Source organism: Helianthus annuus, chromosome 4 (assembly GCF_002127325.2).
Source record: "Helianthus annuus cultivar XRQ/B chromosome 4, HanXRQr2.0-SUNRISE, whole genome shotgun sequence".
In the NCBI taxonomy this organism is placed as follows: Eukaryota; Viridiplantae; Streptophyta; class Magnoliopsida; order Asterales; family Asteraceae; genus Helianthus; species Helianthus annuus.
The window spans coordinates 11,860,517-11,882,049 of record NC_035436.2 but is presented as its reverse complement, the minus strand read 5'-3'; the positions used below and the strand labels follow the sequence as shown (position 1 = coordinate 11,882,049).

General features: G+C 41.4%; 1 protein-coding gene across 1 annotated transcript; it reads left to right on the top strand.

The window, feature by feature from the left end:
* The first annotated feature begins 18,768 nt into the window (after positions 1-18,768).
* LOC110935749 (UDP-glycosyltransferase 87A1) lies at positions 18,769-20,828 on the top strand. Its single transcript, XM_022178099.2, has 2 exons — positions 18,769-19,274; positions 19,860-20,828. The coding sequence occupies exons 1-2, from the start codon at positions 18,800-18,802 to the stop codon at positions 20,717-20,719; spliced, it is 1,335 nt and encodes a 444-aa protein (XP_022033791.1). The 5' UTR covers positions 18,769-18,799; the 3' UTR covers positions 20,720-20,828.
* Positions 20,829-21,533: the final 705 nt, after the last annotated feature.

The following is a 21,533-nucleotide window of genomic DNA, read 5'->3' as shown; positions in this document are numbered from 1 at the left end:
TTGAACATTACAACACACACTCTCCTACTTCTCTCTCTCACCTAAACTCTAGAACACAAACACACTCCATCATTCTTGGATCTTTGGACTTGGATCGGCTCACACACACACCCGGTTGGAAGCTTTTCACACACCCTCGAAACCCATAACCGGTTAGTGTTCTTAATGCTTTGTTGAATGTTAGTGTGTTCATGTTATGTTTGTAAGATGAGATTATGTGACAATATGTTAAGATGAGTTATACATAATGTTTTGAAAAGAAATCGGTTCATGAATGTTTCTTGTTATTAGTTGAACTATACATAAATATTTGATGATGAAAATGGGTTCATTGTATGTTAAAAAGGGTGAATGATGATATTGGTTGCACTTGGATTAGATCCGAAAAGTTTGGGTGTTTATACTAAGAAAATCGGCTAATGAATATGTTTGTCAAGTAGGATGCATGCTAGTAAAATTGTATCTTGATAGTTGTTCATGATTTTGGGTGAATAAGTGGTTAATATGTTATGAACTTGTTGAATATGCGTTTGAATATGTGAAGAACACTTTGAATGATAGTTAAGAATGTGAAAACCCTTGTGATTTTGATCCATCTTTGACTAGTAACCTGATTAGGAAAACTGTTAGTGGAATGCTATTGGTAGTTTCCTGATTTGGGCCTGATTATAATGTACCATTAATCTGACCATATCTGCATCAACACGTGAACTTGACAACGACAGCTTACCGACTCGCAATCACCCGTTGCGACTCGCAACCACAGCGTTACAACTCGAGACTACGCGGTTGCGACTCGCAACCATAACAGGACAAGCCGAAACCACAGGTTACGAGTCCCGTTGCGACTCGAGACCTTAGCATGATGAACCGAGACTACGGTTGCGACACCGGTTGCGACTCGCAACCATCCATGATCAACACACAGCATGACTCGAGACCATGCTTGCGAGTCCGGTTGCGACTCGAGACCACACTTTTGGGCCTTAGTTAATGGGCCAGACTGATGGGCTTCTGTGTTAACTGCTTTTACGTGTTTGGGCCTAAGTAGTTGGGCTGAACTTGTGAACCGTATGTGCTTCTATTGACTGTTAACTGTTACTGCTAAACGTGCTTGCCAAACGTGTTGAACATTTGTACACTACTTGGTTCGAATCTGATTATACGTGATATCCGTGTTAGGACGTTATTGACTACTTGCGACTTGATTGACTTTCTGTGTTTGACTGCCGAGCAAACCAAGGTGAGTTCACACCCTTTACAAAGCATGGGATTCCCTGGGTTGGGAACGGGGTTAAGGAACGTGGTTCCTCGTCTACCTCGGGTAGGACGTCAGTGGTTCAGGAATGTGATTCCTCGTCCGGATGGACGGATAAACGTACTAGACTAAAACTCTATCACGAAGTCCCTCCTTTTTGTATCGACTAATCGCCGGGCCAATGGCGAGCGGGTCATTAGTTAGATAGCGCTATTTAGGTCTGACAAGCCTCACACCGTGCCGCAGAGGACGGGCGTGAACTAATGGATCTGGGGCACGTCAATGATGATAGACATTGATGTTTTCAGGGCACATAAACATGACTACAGTCAGCAATCGATACGGTAACGAGTCTAGTATACACATGGGGTAGCCCCCACGGCTGGAGAGCCAGATGATGTACATGGGGTAGCCCCCACGGCCGAAATGCCTGATAACTACATGGGGTAGCCCCCACGGCCGGAGTGCCGGAGTAACTGGGAACGAACTGGTCACGTTTTTAAAACTATGGGGTAACCCCCACGGCAGGATGCCAGATAAAGTAAACTGTTTTCGAAACAACTAAAACGAACGCCCACCCGTGAACTCACTCAACTAGTTGTTGACTCGTTACTACATGCTTTGCAGGACCATAGGTACTCAGTGGGAGCTTGCATGGAGGAAGATCGTTGTGGGACAGGGATTGCTACAAGACTATGTTAAACTTGAAACTTTTGGAACTTATGTTATAACTTTAAACTTATGCTTCCGCTTGCAACTTAAACTTATTTGTTTTGGAACACCAATCGTGAATGGTTAAACTTTTATAACTATTTATATGCTTGTTCAGTATGATTGGTGGCTGGATCCTGGTCAGTCACGCCTCCAAGCGGTAGTACTCCGCAGGTGGGATTTTGGGGGTGTGACAGATTGGTATCAGAGCCATTGGTTATAGTGAACTTGGTTTTAATAAAGGAGAAACGTTTTTGTTAAAACCAGACTATAACCGGTTTAGTGCTCAACGGTCCACAACGACACTTCGCTCCTCATGCAAGGCTCGATGTTCTAGGTAATATGATGTATGTATATTGCCTACTTGTTAATTACGTAGTACATTGCTCATAGTATGCTTGATTAGTATAGCTACTGTTGTTTGAACACGTGCGTGCTTACTCTGTCCTACTATTGTACTTTCGCGAACCTCTCTCACACGTATTACTCTTATTATGAAGAACCATGTCTGGACGCGTTAACATGACACAAGCCCAGTTGACGGCTTTGATCAACGAGCGAGTTGCCGCAGCGCTCGCAGCCGCACACGCAGGAGGTATATCCTGCAGTCCGAAATGTTCTAGGATCATTTGGATCCTACTCTCGTGAACCAACCTTTGTGTTAAACTCTGTCTTTCTTTCACATACCTTAGGTCAGTATGCTCAGGCACCGGTGTGCACTTTTAAGACCTTTATGGACTGTCGACCCACGACTTTTAGCGGCACTGAAGGAGCAGTAGGTCTCCTACACTGGTTTGAGAAACTGGAGTCTGTGTTCGAAATGTGCGAATGCCCTGAAGCGCGCAGGGTGAAGTATGCTACTGGTACTCTCGAGGGTTTGGCCCTCACGTGGTGGAATGCTCAGGTGCAGATGTTAGGGTTGGTTGCTGCCAACGCCACCCCATGGGAAACTTTCAAGGAAACGATCAGGGAGGAATACTGCAGTCGTGACGACATTCACAAACTGGAAGATGAGTTCTACAATCTTAAGATGTCGGGGTCAGAAATTGAGGCATACACTAAGAGATCGCATGAGCTTGCCTTGTTGTGTCCTACTATGGTGGATCCTCCGTATAAGCGAATTGAACTCTATCTCAAGGGCTTGGTGCCAGAGATCCAAAGTCATGTGACTTCAGCGAGGTTGACTACTATCCAGCAGGTTGTACAGTTGGCTCACCGTCTTACTGATCAAGCGGTGGAGCAGAACAAGTTACCGAAGCGTATAGGTGCTGCAACTACTTCTGGTGCTTCTAGTGGAGATAAACGGAAATGGGATGGAACTTCAAGCAGGGGTTCAACTTCAGTGCAAACTCAGTCTCAGCAGAGAAAGACAGATGATCACAAGAGCCCCGGTCAGCAGTCATCTAGTGGTCAAAGTCATGGTGGATACAAGGGGAATCACCCCAAGTGCAATCGTTGTAGCCTACACCACAGTGGGCCATGCACCAGGGGCAACTGTCATCGATGCAACAAGCCTGGTCATGTTGCAAAGGATTGCAGAAGCGCATACCCCGTCAATCAGAATCGTCAGCAACCTCAGCAGAACCAGCGACAGCAGCAGGGTAACAACAAAGGATGCTTTCAGTGTGGAGCTGAAGGCCACTTCAAGAAGGATTGTCCCCAACTGAACCAGAACAACAACAATCAGGGGAATGGTAACAATGGGAACAACAACAACAATGGTGCTAGGGGACGTGTGTTCGTGATTGGTCAAGGTGAAGCAAGGAATGATCCCAACGTGGTGACGGGTAAGTTCCTTCTCGACGACTTTTATGTTACAGTCTTATTTGATTCGGGTGCCGATACTAGCTATGTGTCACTAGAAGTTAGTAAGATGCTTAAGCGTATTCCTACACCCCTGAGCGACAAGCACACCGTAGAGCTAGCTAATGGTAAGAGTTTGGAAGCCTCGCACGTAGTCAAGGGTTGCCAGCTTATTCTCGCTAATCAGACCTTCGCTATCGATCTTATTCCTATTGTCTTGGGTAGTTTCGACGTTGTCATTGGGATGGATTGGTTATCCCAACACCGAGCAGAGATTCTTTGCAACGAGAAGATCGTTCGTATTCCTGGTTTAGGTGGTGAACCTCTCATGATTCGTGGCGACAAGAGAAGTGCTGTTGAGAACATCATCTCTCTTCTTAAGGCTCAGAAATGCTTACGAAAGGGCCACACTGCGATTTTGGCTTTAGTTACTGATACCACAGAAAAGGAGAAGAAGTTAGAAGATTTTCCCGTTGTACGCGACTATCCTGAGGTATTCCCTGAGGAATTACCTGGTCTTCCGCCCCATCGCCAAGTCGAGTTTCAGATTGATTTAGCTCCTGGAGCCGCGCCTGTAGCCCGTGCACCTTATCGTTTAGCGCCATCAGAGTTGGAAGAACTCTCCACGCAACTACAAGAACTCTTGGATAAGGGTTTTATTCGTCCTAGCTCATCGCCTTGGGGAGCTCCAGTACTTTTTGTGAAAAAGAAGGATGGTACCTTCAGAATGTGTATCGACTATCGCGAACTCAACAAGGTGACTGTGAAGAATCGTTATCCTCTACCGCGTATTGACGACTTGTTCGACCAGTTGCAGGGGTCGAGCTACTATTCGAAGATCGATTTGAGATCGGGATATCACCAGCTGAGAGTTCGGGAAGAGGATGTCTCTAAGACGGCCTTTAGGACTCGATATGGGCACTATGAGTTTCTAGTCATGCCGTTTGGGCTGACGAACGCACCGGCAGTTTTTATGGATTTGATGAATCGAGTGTGCAAACCGTACCTGGACAAGTTTGTTATAGTCTTCATCGACGACATCCTGATCTATTCTAAGAGTAAAGAAGAGCACGAACAGCATCTACGACTTATTTTGGAACTCCTTCGGAAGGAACAGCTTTACGCAAAATTCTCGAAATGCGACTTCTGGCTTCGTGAAGTCCATTTCCTAGGGCATGTGGTGAACAAGGATGGGATTCACGTTGATCCATCCAAAGTGGAATCTATTAAGAACTGGCCTGCGCCTCGCACACCAAAGGAAATTCGCCAATTTTTGGGATTGGCAGGTTACTACAGGAGATTCATTAAGGATTTTTCTAAGATCGCGCAGCCTCTCACCTTACTAACGCAGAAAGGCGTTGTTTATCGTTGGGGAAATGCACAAGAGTTAGCTTTTCAGCATCTAAAGGATAGACTTTGCAGTGCACCTATCCTTTCATTGCCAGAGGGCACAGAAGATTTTGTGGTTTACTGTGATGCATCAATTCAAGGTCTTGGTTGTGTATTGATGCAACGAGATAAAGTCATAGCTTACGCCTCACGACAACTCAAAGTTCACGAGAAGAACTACACGACACATGATTTAGAGCTGGGAGCTGTTGTTTTCGCACTTAAACTATGGCGGCATTACCTGTACGGAACCAAGTGCGCCATCTACACCGACCACAGAAGTTTAGAACACATATTCAAGCAGAAGGAACTGAATATGCGGCAGCGACGATGGGTCGAGCTGCTGAATGATTACGAGTGCTCTATCAGGTATCACCCGGGCAAGGCCAATGTTGTGGCAGACGCCCTCAGTCGGAAGGACACTACGCCTAAGCGCGTAAGAGCTTTACAACTCACGATCCATTCTAGTCTACCTTCGCAAATACGAGCTGCTCAGATAGAAGCACTGAAGCCAGAAAACATTAGAGCTGAAGCACTACGCGGGTCAAGGCAACGTTTAGAACAGAAGGAAGATGGTGCTTATTATGTAACAGGGCGCATCTGGGTCCCGCACTATGGCGATTTACGAGAACTTGTGATGGATGAAGCGCACAAATCTCGCTACTCGGTACACCCTGGTTCGGACAAGATGTACCACGATATTAAAACTACGTATTGGTGGCCTAGCATGAAGGCCCACATAGCAACTTACGTCAGCAAGTGTTTGACTTGTGCGCGAGTCAAGACAGAATATCAGAAACCTTCAGGCCTACTTCAGCAACCAGAGATACCACAATGGAAATGGGAGCAAATTTCCATGGATTTCGTTACTGGCCTACCTAGATCCCAGCGCGGAAACGATACTATCTGGGTGATCGTGGATCGACTCACGAAATCCGCACATTTCTTGGCAATCAAGGAGACGGATAAGTTCTCCACTCTGGCGGAAATATACCTCAAGGAAGTTGTTTCGAGGCACGGGGTGCCCACTTCTATTATCTCTGATCGAGATGCACGTTTTACTTCGGAACTGTGGCAGGCAATGCACAAGTCTTTTGGCTCACGTCTTGATATGAGCACAGCGTACCACCCGCAGACGGACGGGCAGTCCGAGCGTACTATCCAAACACTAGAAGACATGCTTCGCGCTTGTGTAATCGACTTTGGCAACAGCTGGGAAAAGCATCTGCCACTCGTAGAATTCTCGTACAATAACAGCTACCACACCAGCATTAAAGCTGCTCCGTTTGAGGCATTGTACGGACGTAAATGCCGGTCACCCCTCTGTTGGGCAGAGGTGGGGGATAGTCAAATCACTGGTCCAGAACATGTGGTAGACACTACTGAGCGGATCGCTCAAATACGACAACGCATGGCGGCCGCTCGTGACCGTCAGAAGGCATACGCCGATAAGGGCAGGAAACCACTTGAGCTCCAGGTTGGGGAGCGGGTATTACTCAAAGTTTCACCCTGGAAGGGTGTGGTTCGTTTTGGTAAACGCGGCAAACTCAACCCACGGTACGTTGGACCTTTTGAGATTCTTGAGAAAATAGGCAAGGTGGCCTACCGACTGAAATTACCAACAGAACTCGGTGCAGTTCACAACGTTTTCCATGTGTCGAATCTGAAGAAGTGTCTGTCAGATGAGACGCACGTAGTTCCTCTGAAGGAACTTACGATCGACGAACAGTTGAAATTCGTCGAAGAACCTGTCGAGATCACGGACCGGGATGTTAAGGTCCTCAAGAACACTAGAATACCTCTTGTTCGAGTTCGTTGGAACTCACGTCGCGGCCCAGAGTTTACCTGGGAGCGCGAAGATCGGATGAAACAAAAGTATCCCCAACTGTTTGAGAACAGTACAAACGCTACTGAGGCTGAAGCTACGGAATTTCGGGACGAAATTCCAGATCAACGGGGGGTGGATGTGACACCCCAGGATAACCGGGAAAACCTTGCAACCTAACTAGCTTCCTCAGTGAGTGCCGTCAAATTTCGGGACGAAATTTCTTTCAACTTGGGGATGATGTGACAACCCGAAACCTAGAACCTTCGTTGTGTCTTGATGCGATATACTTGTACGTTATGTGATTAGTTGAATGATTAAACTTAATGATAACGTGAACTTTTATGTGCTTTGTTTTGTGTGCATTGTATGTATATATGTATGTGTGTTATTGTGAACCGAGAACCCGACACGAAACAACAAGGACCCGACTCGAGACCATGTGGTCTCGAGTGAACCATAACCATTAGGCCGGTTTGGGCCTTTGGCCGGTTGGGCCATTGGGCCGAAAACCCTTAGCCGAAACCCATAGGGTGCACACACTTGGAACTTTGACTATAAATACACTACCTTAGTTAGTGTTACCATTTTGTTGAACATTACAACACACACTCTCCTACTTCTCTCTCTCACCTAAACTCTAGAACACAAACACACTCCATCATTCTTGGATCTTTGGACTTGGATCGGCTCACACACACACCCGGTTGGAAGCTTTTCACACACCCTCGAAACCCATAACCGGTTAGTGTTCTTAATGCTTTGTTGAATGTTAGTGTGTTCATGTTATGTTTGTAAGATGAGATTATGTGACAATATGTTAAGATGAGTTATACATAATGTTTTGAAAAGAAATCGGTTCATGAATGTTTCTTGTTATTAGTTGAACTATACATAAATATTTGATGATGAAAATGGGTTCATTGTATGTTAAAAAGGGTGAATGATGATATTGGTTGCACTTGGATTAGATCCGAAAAGTTTGGGTGTTTATACTAAGAAAATCGGCTAATGAATATGTTTGTCAAGTAGGATGCATGCTAGTAAAATTGTATCTTGATAGTTGTTCATGATTTTGGGTGAATAAGTGGTTAATATGTTATGAACTTGTTGAATATGCGTTTGAATATGTGAAGAACACTTTGAATGATAGTTAAGAATGTGAAAACCCTTGTGATTTTGATCCATCTTTGACTAGTAACCTGATTAGGAAAACTGTTAGTGGAATGCTATTGGTAGTTTCCTGATTTGGGCCTGATTATAATGTACCATTAATCTGACCATATCTGCATCAACACGTGAACTTGACAACGACAGCTTACCGACTCGCAATCACCCGTTGCGACTCGCAACCACAGCGTTACAACTCGAGACTACGCGGTTGCGACTCGCAACCATAACAGGACAAGCCGAAACCACAGGTTACGAGTCCCGTTGCGACTCGAGACCTTAGCATGATGAACCGAGACTACGGTTGCGACACCGGTTGCGACTCGCAACCATCCATGATCAACACACAGCATGACTCGAGACCATGCTTGCGAGTCCGGTTGCGACTCGAGACCACACTTTTGGGCCTTAGTTAATGGGCCAGACTGATGGGCTTCTGTGTTAACTGCTTTTACGTGTTTGGGCCTAAGTAGTTGGGCTGAACTTGTGAACCGTATGTGCTTCTATTGACTGTTAACTGTTACTGCTAAACGTGCTTGCCAAACGTGTTGAACATTTGTACACTACTTGGTTCGAATCTGATTATACGTGATATCCGTGTTAGGACGTTATTGACTACTTGCGACTTGATTGACTTTCTGTGTTTGACTGCCGAGCAAACCAAGGTGAGTTCACACCCTTTACAAAGCATGGGATTCCCTGGGTTGGGAACGGGGTTAAGGAACGTGGTTCCTCGTCTACCTCGGGTAGGACGTCAGTGGTTCAGGAATGTGATTCCTCGTCCGGATGGACGGATAAACGTACTAGACTAAAACTCTATCACGAAGTCCCTCCTTTTTGTATCGACTAATCGCCGGGCCAATGGCGAGCGGGTCATTAGTTAGATAGCGCTATTTAGGTCTGACAAGCCTCACACCGTGCCGCAGAGGACGGGCGTGAACTAATGGATCTGGGGCACGTCAATGATGATAGACATTGATGTTTTCAGGGCACATAAACATGACTACAGTCAGCAATCGATACGGTAACGAGTCTAGTATACACATGGGGTAGCCCCCACGGCTGGAGAGCCAGATGATGTACATGGGGTAGCCCCCACGGCCGAAATGCCTGATAACTACATGGGGTAGCCCCCACGGCCGGAGTGCCGGAGTAACTGGGAACGAACTGGTCACGTTTTTAAAACTATGGGGTAACCCCCACGGCAGGATGCCAGATAAAGTAAACTGTTTTCGAAACAACTAAAACGAACGCCCACCCGTGAACTCACTCAACTAGTTGTTGACTCGTTACTACATGCTTTGCAGGACCATAGGTACTCAGTGGGAGCTTGCATGGAGGAAGATCGTTGTGGGACAGGGATTGCTACAAGACTATGTTAAACTTGAAACTTTTGGAACTTATGTTATAACTTTAAACTTATGCTTCCGCTTGCAACTTAAACTTATTTGTTTTGGAACACCAATCGTGAATGGTTAAACTTTTATAACTATTTATATGCTTGTTCAGTATGATTGGTGGCTGGATCCTGGTCAGTCACGCCTCCAAGCGGTAGTACTCCGCAGGTGGGATTTTGGGGGTGTGACACTATCACAGTATATTGATAGAATACAAACCACAATTGTGCCGGTGGTGAACGATATGATGGCTGAATTGAAAGACAGCATACTACAAGAAATAGAAGAAAGGAGGGCGTTGGATATGAATCCAAGATCTGTAAAGAAATCCAAGTCTAATAAAGCTCCCAAGAAAGGAGTTACAAAAAGTGTGTTACATCAGTGTAGATTTTGTGGAAAAATTCACAAGGGCACATGTGGTAAGCCAAGACATAAAAAGTTTAAATGTCCAGAGAGGCTTGGAACTAAGGACACAACCGACACAAGGTCTGATGCCCAGAAATCAAGGACATAGTTGTTTTATATAACACCCACGGAGGTTAAAGCTGAACCTGATGTCGTTTCAGGTATACTCTTGTAAATTAAATTTCAGCATGAATTTTTAATTATTACGAGTGCAAATAAATCGTTTGTTTTATATCGATTTATTTAACATCCCACATTAGTGTTAACGAAATTACCAAGGCTTTAAAAAAAATAGAAATAGGTAATAATAAAAGTTCTATTGTTTAAAAGAGGTGCTGAAACTGTACGTTGAGCATCGAGGTAAAAGTAATTATGATAAATATTGCCATGGGAAGGGGTGCGCGCACACTCGAACCCGAGTACGTAATGAAAGATAAGCGTCATAATAGGGAGGAGTGTAATAACACCCGAACCCTGGGAGTCTACAATAGTAATAGATGACAAGGACATGGTTATAGACTAAGGCAAACTAAATGAAACATATAGAAACATCGTTTATGTCAACAAACGATGTGGATAAATTCCATACAACGATATGAAACAATAACATGAAATGAATTGATTTTGTTATTGTAACAATGGGTTAAAGTCAAAAATCAAGAGATTAAGATTTGGATAGGAATATCCTCCAAAAAGAAACTAAATGGACAATATGTATTATTCGTTGCTGTAAATAATGAAATACCAATAAATTTGGATTTAAAAGCCCGGGTACGGGTAGATACCCAAGTAACATGCTATTAATAAATTCCTCCTGAGGAAGAACGATAATCACATTGATGAGGGTGAATATGTAAAAGAATTAGTAAGATAAACATTATGAAAGCGTTAGAATAAGAACGAGTAAACCCCAAAGGCCGAATAACAATAACAATAGTTTACCAAATAAGACTTGAGACATGGGCCTTCGGGACATTAGTAAAAGAAACAGACCTAAGGGTTGCTGACAAAAGAAAGGTGGTGTACGGATTAATCAAGTAAAGTGCTTGATAATAAAAGTAAACGGAAGTCGGATAATGGGAGCATATTACATTAAGATAATGAGTCAAGGGAAGGGATAAGAATCAAGTAAACAAAAATATAAATCGACAATTTAGAATGTCAAGGCATAAGGATAAAGTTGACTGTCATAGGCAATGGAACTCACACGAACAAGTCAAACCAGACGAGTGAAAGAATAAAAGACTTGGTTGAGTAAAAGCGATGGATATTGCTGATACGACCAAATAAATCGAGAAACAAAGTCTTAATGAATGCCGAAAAGGTTGCTATGAAAATAATATCGATAGAATACCCAATTGATAGGTATGTTTTCAGATAAATGTGTAACCAACAGTCGAGAACGCGAATTTATAAATCAAAAGACTCGGATTAAGAGTTATGACTAAGAAAACGATAAAATCTTGCAAAAAACAGAAATTTCGAAAGTCATGTTCAATTACTTTAATGTTGGGCGGGTTGAATAAAGTATAGTAGTTGATATCCCAAGTAAGCGCAACCTGGATAATGAAAGCGTGAAATATTATTGAATCTATATGATAGGTCATAAAAGAGTATGGAAGGGAAAATGCAAACCAATGTAACCGAAGTGTTAAAAAAACATCAAGATCAAGAACCCGGGTAACGGGTTGAAAGGAAATAGGGGCATAAACCAAATAATGGTATGAGTAAAATAAACCGACGCGAAGGACACATAAGAAGTCATAGAGTCGGAAAGATAATCCGAAAGAAAATGAGTGTAGCCTTAGACTACGGTCAAGGTCAAACAAATAGAAGATGATCCATGGGATCACCATAACCTCCAGATTATAAACAATGTAAAGGTCTACGGGAACAAAATGACCATTGGGTCGCAAATACAAAGGAATATACTAGGGGGTCTCACCCTAAAAAGGTGAAGACCTAATAGAATAATCTACAAGGCTAAGTAAAGGAACCTACGGGTCGATAATATAAAGCGTGGGGAACCAATTATGATTTCTCGCGTAAAATGATAACCCAGAAGAATAATCCTTGTCATCAATTCCTTGATATGATTAATCGACATGGGTTAAAGAGAAAAACATTAAACTAAAATTCAGTTTTAGTAAAGAAACGATGTTCTAACACCTATAAATACCGAGAGAGAAATTAGAAAATGGTTCGTACTAAAGAATATAGGTCTTAACGCCGAAAGCTGTAAGATGATGCATTCGGAGAGAAGATTCTTAAGAATGAAAAGCCGATGTAAAACTAAACATGACGTGATGTGATCACGGACACAAAAAGTAATATAGAATGTAATCACGATATGGTGTGAATGGCTAGATATGAAATTATAAGCACGCGAAGGGCCGATGACGGCAATATTGCATACCCGAATGACGAGGTATGAGGTAAAATGGTGACCAATTAGTTTAGGCAATAAAACAAGTTGTAGTCTAAATAACGCTGTGACCTATGTAGAGCGCTTGTCAATATAAGACTAGCGTCAAGTAAGTATGCTGACGGACTCAGTGACTGGATGGTCAAAAGGCAAACCGGTCAAATAGGCGACAAAGATAGGAAATGGATGATAAAAGGTTACGGTCCAATAAGACATATGCCTAAAAGACGAACATGTCAATATTAATAAAAACCTTATGTCGGAAAAGAAAGAATGCCTTGAAAAACGAAACTAAGATGTATAGGTCCAAACTAAAGGCCTACTTAAAGGAGGTTTCGGGGACGAAACCCTTTTTAAGATGGGGTGGACTTGTAACACCCCGAAAATATAAAACTTTATATTAGAATTATAAAGTATAAAAATAAACGAGAATAAACTGACTAGGACTAAATAACCCAGTTAGATACAACATTGTGAAACCAAATAAACGGATGGGAACTCCTAAATTAATAAATGAAACAATAATCGAGGGACCTAAGTTACAAAGTTGGAAACTTGGGTGATTATAATCAAAATAACACACACCAAACACACACTTAGGTGTGTTTGGTCGAACAAGAACACAGGGGGCGACACAGGCTCCCCACCAAACCCTAGTGCATGTCAAACTTGATCAAATTGAGAGTTCAAATCAGCTCCAAATCGATTTTCAAGCACGAATTAGTGATCACCTTATTGAGGGGATCATAAGGTATGCAAAATCTTGATGTTTTGATCCATCTTAAATTATAGGTTAATTGTGAAAAACTGAAATTGAGCTTGATTATGTCTTGCATGGATGGAATTAGAAGTAATATGGCATCTAGGGATAAACCCTAGATGATTTCTTGTTAAAATATAGCATTATACTTGTGGGGTTTATAATCACCATTGTAGGTGATTAGTGAGTTTGTAGAAACTAAATAAACACTAGAATTATGGTTCTTATTCTAGTGAAATCTGAATTCATGTGGTGAATCTAAAATTATTATATTAAAATTTTGTATAGATTTGTTAATTGAAGTGAATGTAGATGAAAATAACATGTCAAGAACCTAGTAATGGTTATGTAAAAATCTGACCCGCTAGGTGTTTGTTAAAACGCCTAAGTGAGGAGTAAAACGTTAAAGATCGGACAAAAACGCAGATTCGAATATTCTAATGAATTGTCCGATTTTTGGTTATAAAAAGAGTTCTAAATTTGGTTGTGAATGGAACTCTATAGGTAAAGAATCCGGGTCGTCAAGTGGACAAGCCGGAGGTGATACACGCTTGAAAGGTGTGCTGTAAAGGTACGTGACTCTCGGTTTCATTACATTATGCATAAACAAAAGTTTTAGAAATATTAATGAGATAGTAGTGTAAATTGCGAGTTTGGTATGTCATAGAAGTGACGAAGTTCACTCGACAAACCAAACGAGTCAAAGTAGCTAATTAGATACGTTAGTTGATAATATAGCGTAAATAGTCACGTTGGAATAAAAATAGAGTGATGTAAATTCACTAGATAAAGAAACGGATTAAATATTGGTTAGAATAAAGATTGGTACTAGTTGAAGTGACAATGTTCACTACTTGATTTAATGAGTTAAAATTAGATTAGAAGCGTTTGGTAGTCATTAGAAATGGAGGATTCCATAAATGAGCCAAACGGGTCGAATAATTGTTTAATAAGTAGGAAAAGTGTGTTTAAGATAGCATTTGGCAATGACGGATCACAAGAGCGTGAAACCATAGATTTGGTAATGAAACACCGGTGATCATAAGCCCCGGATGTGGGGTAAATACGTCTTGCGGACATATAATTTGTTAGTGGTTAAGTTAACGAAACAACTAAATGGGTCAAATAAATGCATAAGGCATTTATAGATTTTCAGCCCATACATTTAATTTTGGATATAATAATCTTGATAGATGCATAGATAGAATCATAGTGTGAAGGATGCATTTGATGCATTCTAAAGTGGCGTAGTTCACTCGAACATCAAACGGGTCAAAATAAAGACTTGGAATTGGGTTTGTCTTGCTAATAAAGTGATGGTTTTCACTAGATAGTCAAACGGGTTGAATAGATGTTATAGAGGAATCATGACAATAGTGACCATGATTGTTACTTGAATTAATAGAGTTAAATTGATAAGGAACCGTTTGGGAGTCATCACATTGGAGGATTTTCCACAAGATGAGCCAACGGGTCGAATAATGGCGTAAATTGTAGTATTGGTGTCTAATTAGTTAGCAATGGCGACATCAATCACAAGAGCATTAAAGCATGGAATTGGTAAGGAAATGCGAGTGATGCTAAGCCCCGGATGTTGGGTGAAAACGCCTCATGGTTGCTATTGTATGGTAGTAAAGTTGTGTAAATATAGTGGGTCGAATATCCAAATAGAGATTTAGTGACTAAGCCCGTAAACCAAATTTTCGGGATAACAATTATGGTAGACACATCGGTAATTTAAATGCGGTCGTGTAGGAAAAACAATCACTAAAAACGGACTTACGGATCATAAGTTATGGCGATTTTAAGTTGGGATTTGAATAAACATGGAGCTGGGTATGTGTAGCAACAGCTGAAACAACATTCTGTGAAAAAGGGGGCTAGGCGTCACGCGTAGCCCCTAGGCGTCACGCGACGCCCCCCCCCCCTTCCGAGAAAATTTTATTTTTTTATTTATTGACCCATGAAACTTGTTTATACCCTCTTTAACATTGTCAAAACTAACATTTGAATTGGTTTTGACAATTAGGTGATATTGGAATCTTTAACGGATGGAGATCAAGCATATTTTGAAGAACCGAATACACACTTTTGAAGCTTCCGCAATTATCTAGTTTTGTTTTGTAAGAAGTGGAATATGTAGACTTTTCGAACTATGTTTTAGAATGTTGTGAACATGTGTAAACACTCAAGAAGTAAAGGTTTTTGATAAGTGGCATTTTCTCATAAAATGCTTACTTTAATTATATATATTAACGTTAAATTAGTATGGGTGTTACATAACAGGAGCAACTGGTGTGGCAAACACATAGTAAAATTCCTCTTCCATGTTTCGGTAATCAAAATCACAAACTCTCGAAATCCCAGTTTACAAGCGAAATACAAGTTCACACGAAATCAGAATTCAAACGAAATGACTTTTGGTGCGGAATACCCTTTGGTGCGAAATGAACACTTTCAAGCGAAATGAACCGTTCAAGCGAAATGACTACTGATTTCGTGCGAAATAAGGTGATTTCGTATGAAATAGGTGATTTCGTGTGAAATGAGGTTCAAGCAGGTGATTTCGTGCGAAATGAGACTCTGATGGTTGATTTCATGCGAAATGAGAATCAAGGGGTTGATTTCGTACGAAGTGAAGTTCAATAGGGTGGTTTCGTGTGAAAACAAAGTCTATTCCGTACGAAATAGTGCTGATGTCACATAGTCCGAGAACATTTTCAAACGAAATGACCAATTTTACCAAGTTTTAGATTGATTTTAGGTCCAATTCCTTCAAGGATTCATTAAAACACTGTTTCGCTTATTATAAGTGAAATTCAAACCATTTTAACGGGGAAATCTTGTTTTATTTTGAAAAGAAGGTGTAGAAATTATGGTGAAATCGAGCTGATTTGGCAAGAACTCTTCCTCCTGAGCTCTGATACCACTTGTAGGATCATTGTGTGACCCAAACGAGTCGATCGGAAAAGCTCTAATCCATATCAAAGGCGGAAACAGAGATACGGACTTCGAAACAGCTTGATTTACCTTTTAAATGTCTTGTATACTGATTTGACAACAATTACAATCAGTAGACACGTCGGCAGCAGTTCGGTACCGAAATCAGACAACGTTACAAATGACAAGGCAGCATAGGTATTTATAGGTGTTGGTATTTCACACGGAATGACTAGAGTTCATTTCGTGCGAAATAGCTAGTTCCTATTTCGTATGAAATGGCCAAGTGTCATTTCGTGCAAAATCAACTTTCTAAACTATTCCTCGTTTTTCGTGCCCTGATCAATCTATCCTATTACTAGACTCGATACAAGACGAAGTCGACAGGCGTATGCACCAACATGCCCAACAACCCAAACCCGCCCCATCCAACCCAACTACACCTCTCGGCCCAACTGCTTGTCCCATTTGCCCATCAATTATTTCTGGCCCAATTTCCAGCCCATCTCCTACGGCTGTTTCTCCTTCAGCCGAGTCTCCACTACAGGAGTTTAGCACCTTACATTCCACTCCCTCGCCCTCCACTACGGCTGCTCCGACTCCACCTGAAGTTGTCTCACCCGTAGCGGACACCACTCCACCGGACGTTTCCACTTCTACGGTGTCAAATGCCCCGGTTTCTAATTTGCATCCGATGGTGACGCGTGCCAAAGCTGGCATTTTCAAACCAAAGCACCAAGCCAATTTTGCCTCTCTAGCCATGAAGAATCTTCACATCGCACTATTGTCTGAAACTGAACCGCGTGGTTTTAAATCTGCCTCTAAGGATCCTCGGTGGATGGCCTCTATGGTTGATGAAATTATGGCTTTAAAGCAAAATCAAACTTGGTCTCTTGTACCGCGCCCGTCTTCCACCAATATCGTTGGTTCTAAGTGGGTCTACCGCATTAAATATCACTCAGATGGGACTGTTGAGCGTTATAAGGCACGCTTGGTGGCTTAAGATTTCACCCAGGTTCCAGGTTTGGATTATTCTCATACCTTTAGCCCCGTGGTTAAAGCCTCCACCGTTCGGATTGTCTTATCTCTTGCGGTTTTGCACAGCTGGCGTTTGCACCAACTCGATGTAAAGAATGCATTTTTAAATGGAACCTTGGATGAAACAGTATTTATGGAGCAACCTCCTGGGTTTATTAACCCCAATTTCCCAATCATGTTTGCAAATTATCCAAAGCCCTTTATGGTCTAAAGCAGGCTCCTCGTGCTTGGTTTCAACGCCTCAGCATGTTTTTAATTTCTTATGGGTTTGTGTGCAGTCGTGCTGACACATCTTTATTTGTGCTTCGCAAAGAATCGTGCATCATGTATCTCTTAGTCTATGTCGATGACTTGATCCTTACGGGCAATGATTCTTCGGCCATCGCTACTTTTATTGCCCGTCTTCATGATGAGTTTGCCATCAAAGATCTTGGAAATTTAAGTTATTTTTTGGGTCTTGAAGTTACATACACTGATTCGGGTCTCTTTCTTACCCAGGCAAAGTACGCTAAAGACATTCTAATTCGAGCTGAACTCTATGATTCGAAACCGGTCAGTACACCTCTAGCTCCTCATGAATCCTTTACCGCTGATGGTTTATCATACTCGGATCCTACTCTCTACCACTCGTTAGTTGGTGCTTTGCAATATTTGACAATTACTCGACCGGATTTATCTTATGCTGTCAATCATTCTCAATTTCTTCATGCTCCCACTGTTGAGCATTTTTGAGCCGTTAAACGACTTTTTCGGTACGTCAAGGGTACCATTTCATTTGGTCTCACTTATAGTCGGCCGACTACATCTTCTATTGTGGGATATTCGGATGCTGATTGGGCTCGTTGTCTTAACACCCGACGATCTACGTATGGATATTCCATTTTCCTTGGCGGGAATCTTGTGTCTTGGAGTGCTAAAAAGCAACCAACGACTTCTCGGTCCAGTTGCGAGTCCGAATATCGGGCCATGGCCAGCACTGCTGCTGAACTTGTATGGATAACCCACCTCTTACGTGAATTGCATGCATTACCACCTGATTGGCCCACTGTGTGATAACAAAAGTGCACTCTTCATGACTCAAAATCCGGTCTCTCATAAGCGGGCTAAACACATTGATTTGGATTACCATTTCTTCCGAGAACTAGTTAACTCTGGCAAGCTATACACAAAATTTGTACCAACTAATCTTCAGGTGGCTGACATCTTCACTAAAAGTCTTCCGCGTGCTCAGTTTGAAACTTTTCGGGCTATGCTTCGTCTTGGTCCGCCACCATTTCGATTGAAGGCGGGGGGGGGGGGTATTAGATGATGTGATTTTGTATATATCGTGATTAATATTGTAAATATTGTATTTTCTTTTCCTCTCCTTAATTATAAGAGATTATGTTGTATCCTCTCACTATTTAATAGATAATACCTCTCATATGTTTAGAGGTTGATTTTACAATATTATTACAAAAAGAAATTTGCCTGTTAAAAAAAAAGGTAACCGTTCAAAAAGAAAAAAGAAAGAAAGAAATTGTAAAAAGAAGACACATAAACATGAATTCTGTAAAACATAATCATGTGGTTTCGTAACGGGCTTACATGAGTGAATCATGTCTAACTTCTTCCGACATCTCTCAATATAAATCTTCAACTTCTCACTCAACCATTTCCGATCAACCTGAGAAGAAACATGAATCAAGTGTTGGTAATTCCGTACCCTGGAAGAGGCCACATAAACCCTATCTTGAACCTCTGTCACTTACTCTCTTCTCGACTGAACCGCCACAGTCGCACCACCATCTTCACCGTCGTTGTCACCGAGGAGTGGCTCGGGTTTCTCAATCCCGATCCAGAGCAGGATAACATCCGGTTCGTCACCATTCCTAACGTCATCCCTTCCGAGCTCAACCGTGGCTCAAACATGGTAGCTTTTGTGACTGCGGTTCAAACGAAAATGGAAGGTCCTGTTGTGGAGGTGCTTGATCAGATTGAGTTTCCGGTGAAACTCATCATAGCCGATGGGTCTATGCACTGGCCGTTTGAGTTAGCTAACAAGAGGAATATTCCGGTTGCAGCGTATTGGCCGATGAGTGCCTCCATGTTTTCCGTTGTGCATCATGTTGATCTCCTGGAATCACATCATCACCTCTACGTTGATGTATCAGGTAAATGAGTCGAACTAGCCAGCCCGAGCCAAAGCTTGGCTCGTTTAGAGCTCTGAAGATTGAGCTTAGGTGGCTTTGGCTTGGCTCGTTTATTATTCATTAATTATTTAATTATTTTATCTTTATGTATTCATAATTATAACTTTTATATATTATATACTATATATTATAAATTATTTTAATCTTAATATTATATATTGTATTGATTATTAAGTAAATATGCATTCAATGTATATTTTTCCCTAAATGTATAGGGGCCATATAACCTTATACGGCCCGTATACTGTTGCACAAAAATAAATGCAGTGGAATGTTTTTTTACATGTATACGAGTCGTATATAATTGTATACGAGCAATATAATGTTATACGACCTGATATGTTTTTTTTTTTTTTTTTTTTTTCGAGATTAATCATAACATAGTTAGGATATTCGTCAAAATAATATTGTAATCTATTCAATTTTGAAACCGAAAACTACTATTTTACACAATTTATTGAAAGCATATCTTCTGTTCAATAATAACTCTTTAGTTATTATTCGTAAAAAAATACTAAATGCGTGACATTTTTACTTTTTTAACAGAACGAGGAAAGGAGATCATAGATTATATTCCTGGATTATCTTCGTTAACAGTAGCAGACATTCCAAATATCTTTCATGGCGGCATTGGTGAGAAATTTAAGGACATTGTACCTAAAGTCTTCGGTATAAAAGCAAATTATGTCCTTATATCAACCATGTACGAGTTAGAATCTGAAGCCATTGATGCTCTTCGAGCTACATTAAAGATGCCCATTTACACATCTGGACCCAACATACCTTACTCCGAAATCAAACCCAATCCCTCATCAGACCAACCTATTTACATAAAGTGGTTAGACTCCAAACCACCCAGAACCGTCTTGTACGTTTCTTTGGGTAGTTTCCTATCGGTTTCAAGTGCTGAAATGGCTGAAATCGCATCCGGGTTAACCCAAAGCGGTGTTAACTTTTTGTGGGTGGCTAGAGGAGAAACCTCACATTTAAAAGAAATTTGTGGGGAGAATGGTATGGTGGTGGAATGGTGTGACCAACTTAAGGTTTTGTTACATTCTTCAATAGGGGGATTTTGGACACATTGTGGGTGGAATTCAGTGAAGGAATGCTTGTTTTCGGGTGTACCGATGTTGACTTGTCCTATATTACTCGACCAACCGCTTAGCAGCAAAATGATCGTCAAAGATTGGAAGACTGGATGGAATATGAGGGATAAAGTGGGTGTTTTTAAGAGAGACGAGATTGCGAAGATTGTAGGAGATTTTATGGATTTGAAGAGTGTTGTGAGGATCGAGATGATGGAAAGGGCGAAGGCGTTTTCAAGAACTTGCCAAGAAAGTGTTGGTGAATGTGGATCTGTTAATGGAGATCTTGATGCTTTTCTAAGAGATATTGTAATGAACTAAAACGAGTGAACAAGGTTTAAGTATGTCTAGTAGTCGTGTTAGAATTCCAATAAAAGTTTATAGATCATATGTTGTGTGATGATATACAAAGAAACCTAAGTTGATAGCATTGATCCGGGTTAATTTTCTTTTGTTGTATCATTGATTTTAACCAATGTCATTGTTAATGTGCTTTTTTCGAACCAAATGTTACTTATTAAAAGATATGGAGTGGATGTTTTCTGGCGTTAATGTTTGAAATTCTTTGGTGTCATAAGGTTCAGGATAGAAAGGAGTCTATATTAGAAACGGGAGTTAATAATCGCACATGGTAAAATCTTATTCTCACATGGTGTATACGGGTCGTATAATCTTATACGGCCCGTATATGATAAAGTCAACTGACAAACACAGCCTTTGTCAGTTGACTTTATTCAATACGGGTCGTATAACCTTATACAGTCCGTATACAGCATGTGAAAAAAATTTGGTCGTATACGATATGTTTTACGTGCCGTATAATGTTATACGACCCGTATACATCGGGTTCCTCCAATTTTTCTTGCCCGTATACATTTGGCCGTATAACATTATATTGTTCGTATACAATTGTATACGGCTCGTATAAGGTTATACTGCTCGTATACATGTAAAACAAAAAAAAAATTGCATTGCATTTATTTCTATGCAAAAACATTCTATACGGGCCGTATAAGGTTATACGACCCGTATACACTAGGGATGTGAAAATAAGATTATAGGGGTGTGTGTATAGAATCACCCTTAGAAACCAGGGGCGAATCTACGTGGGAGCGAGGTGCAGCCCGGGATACCC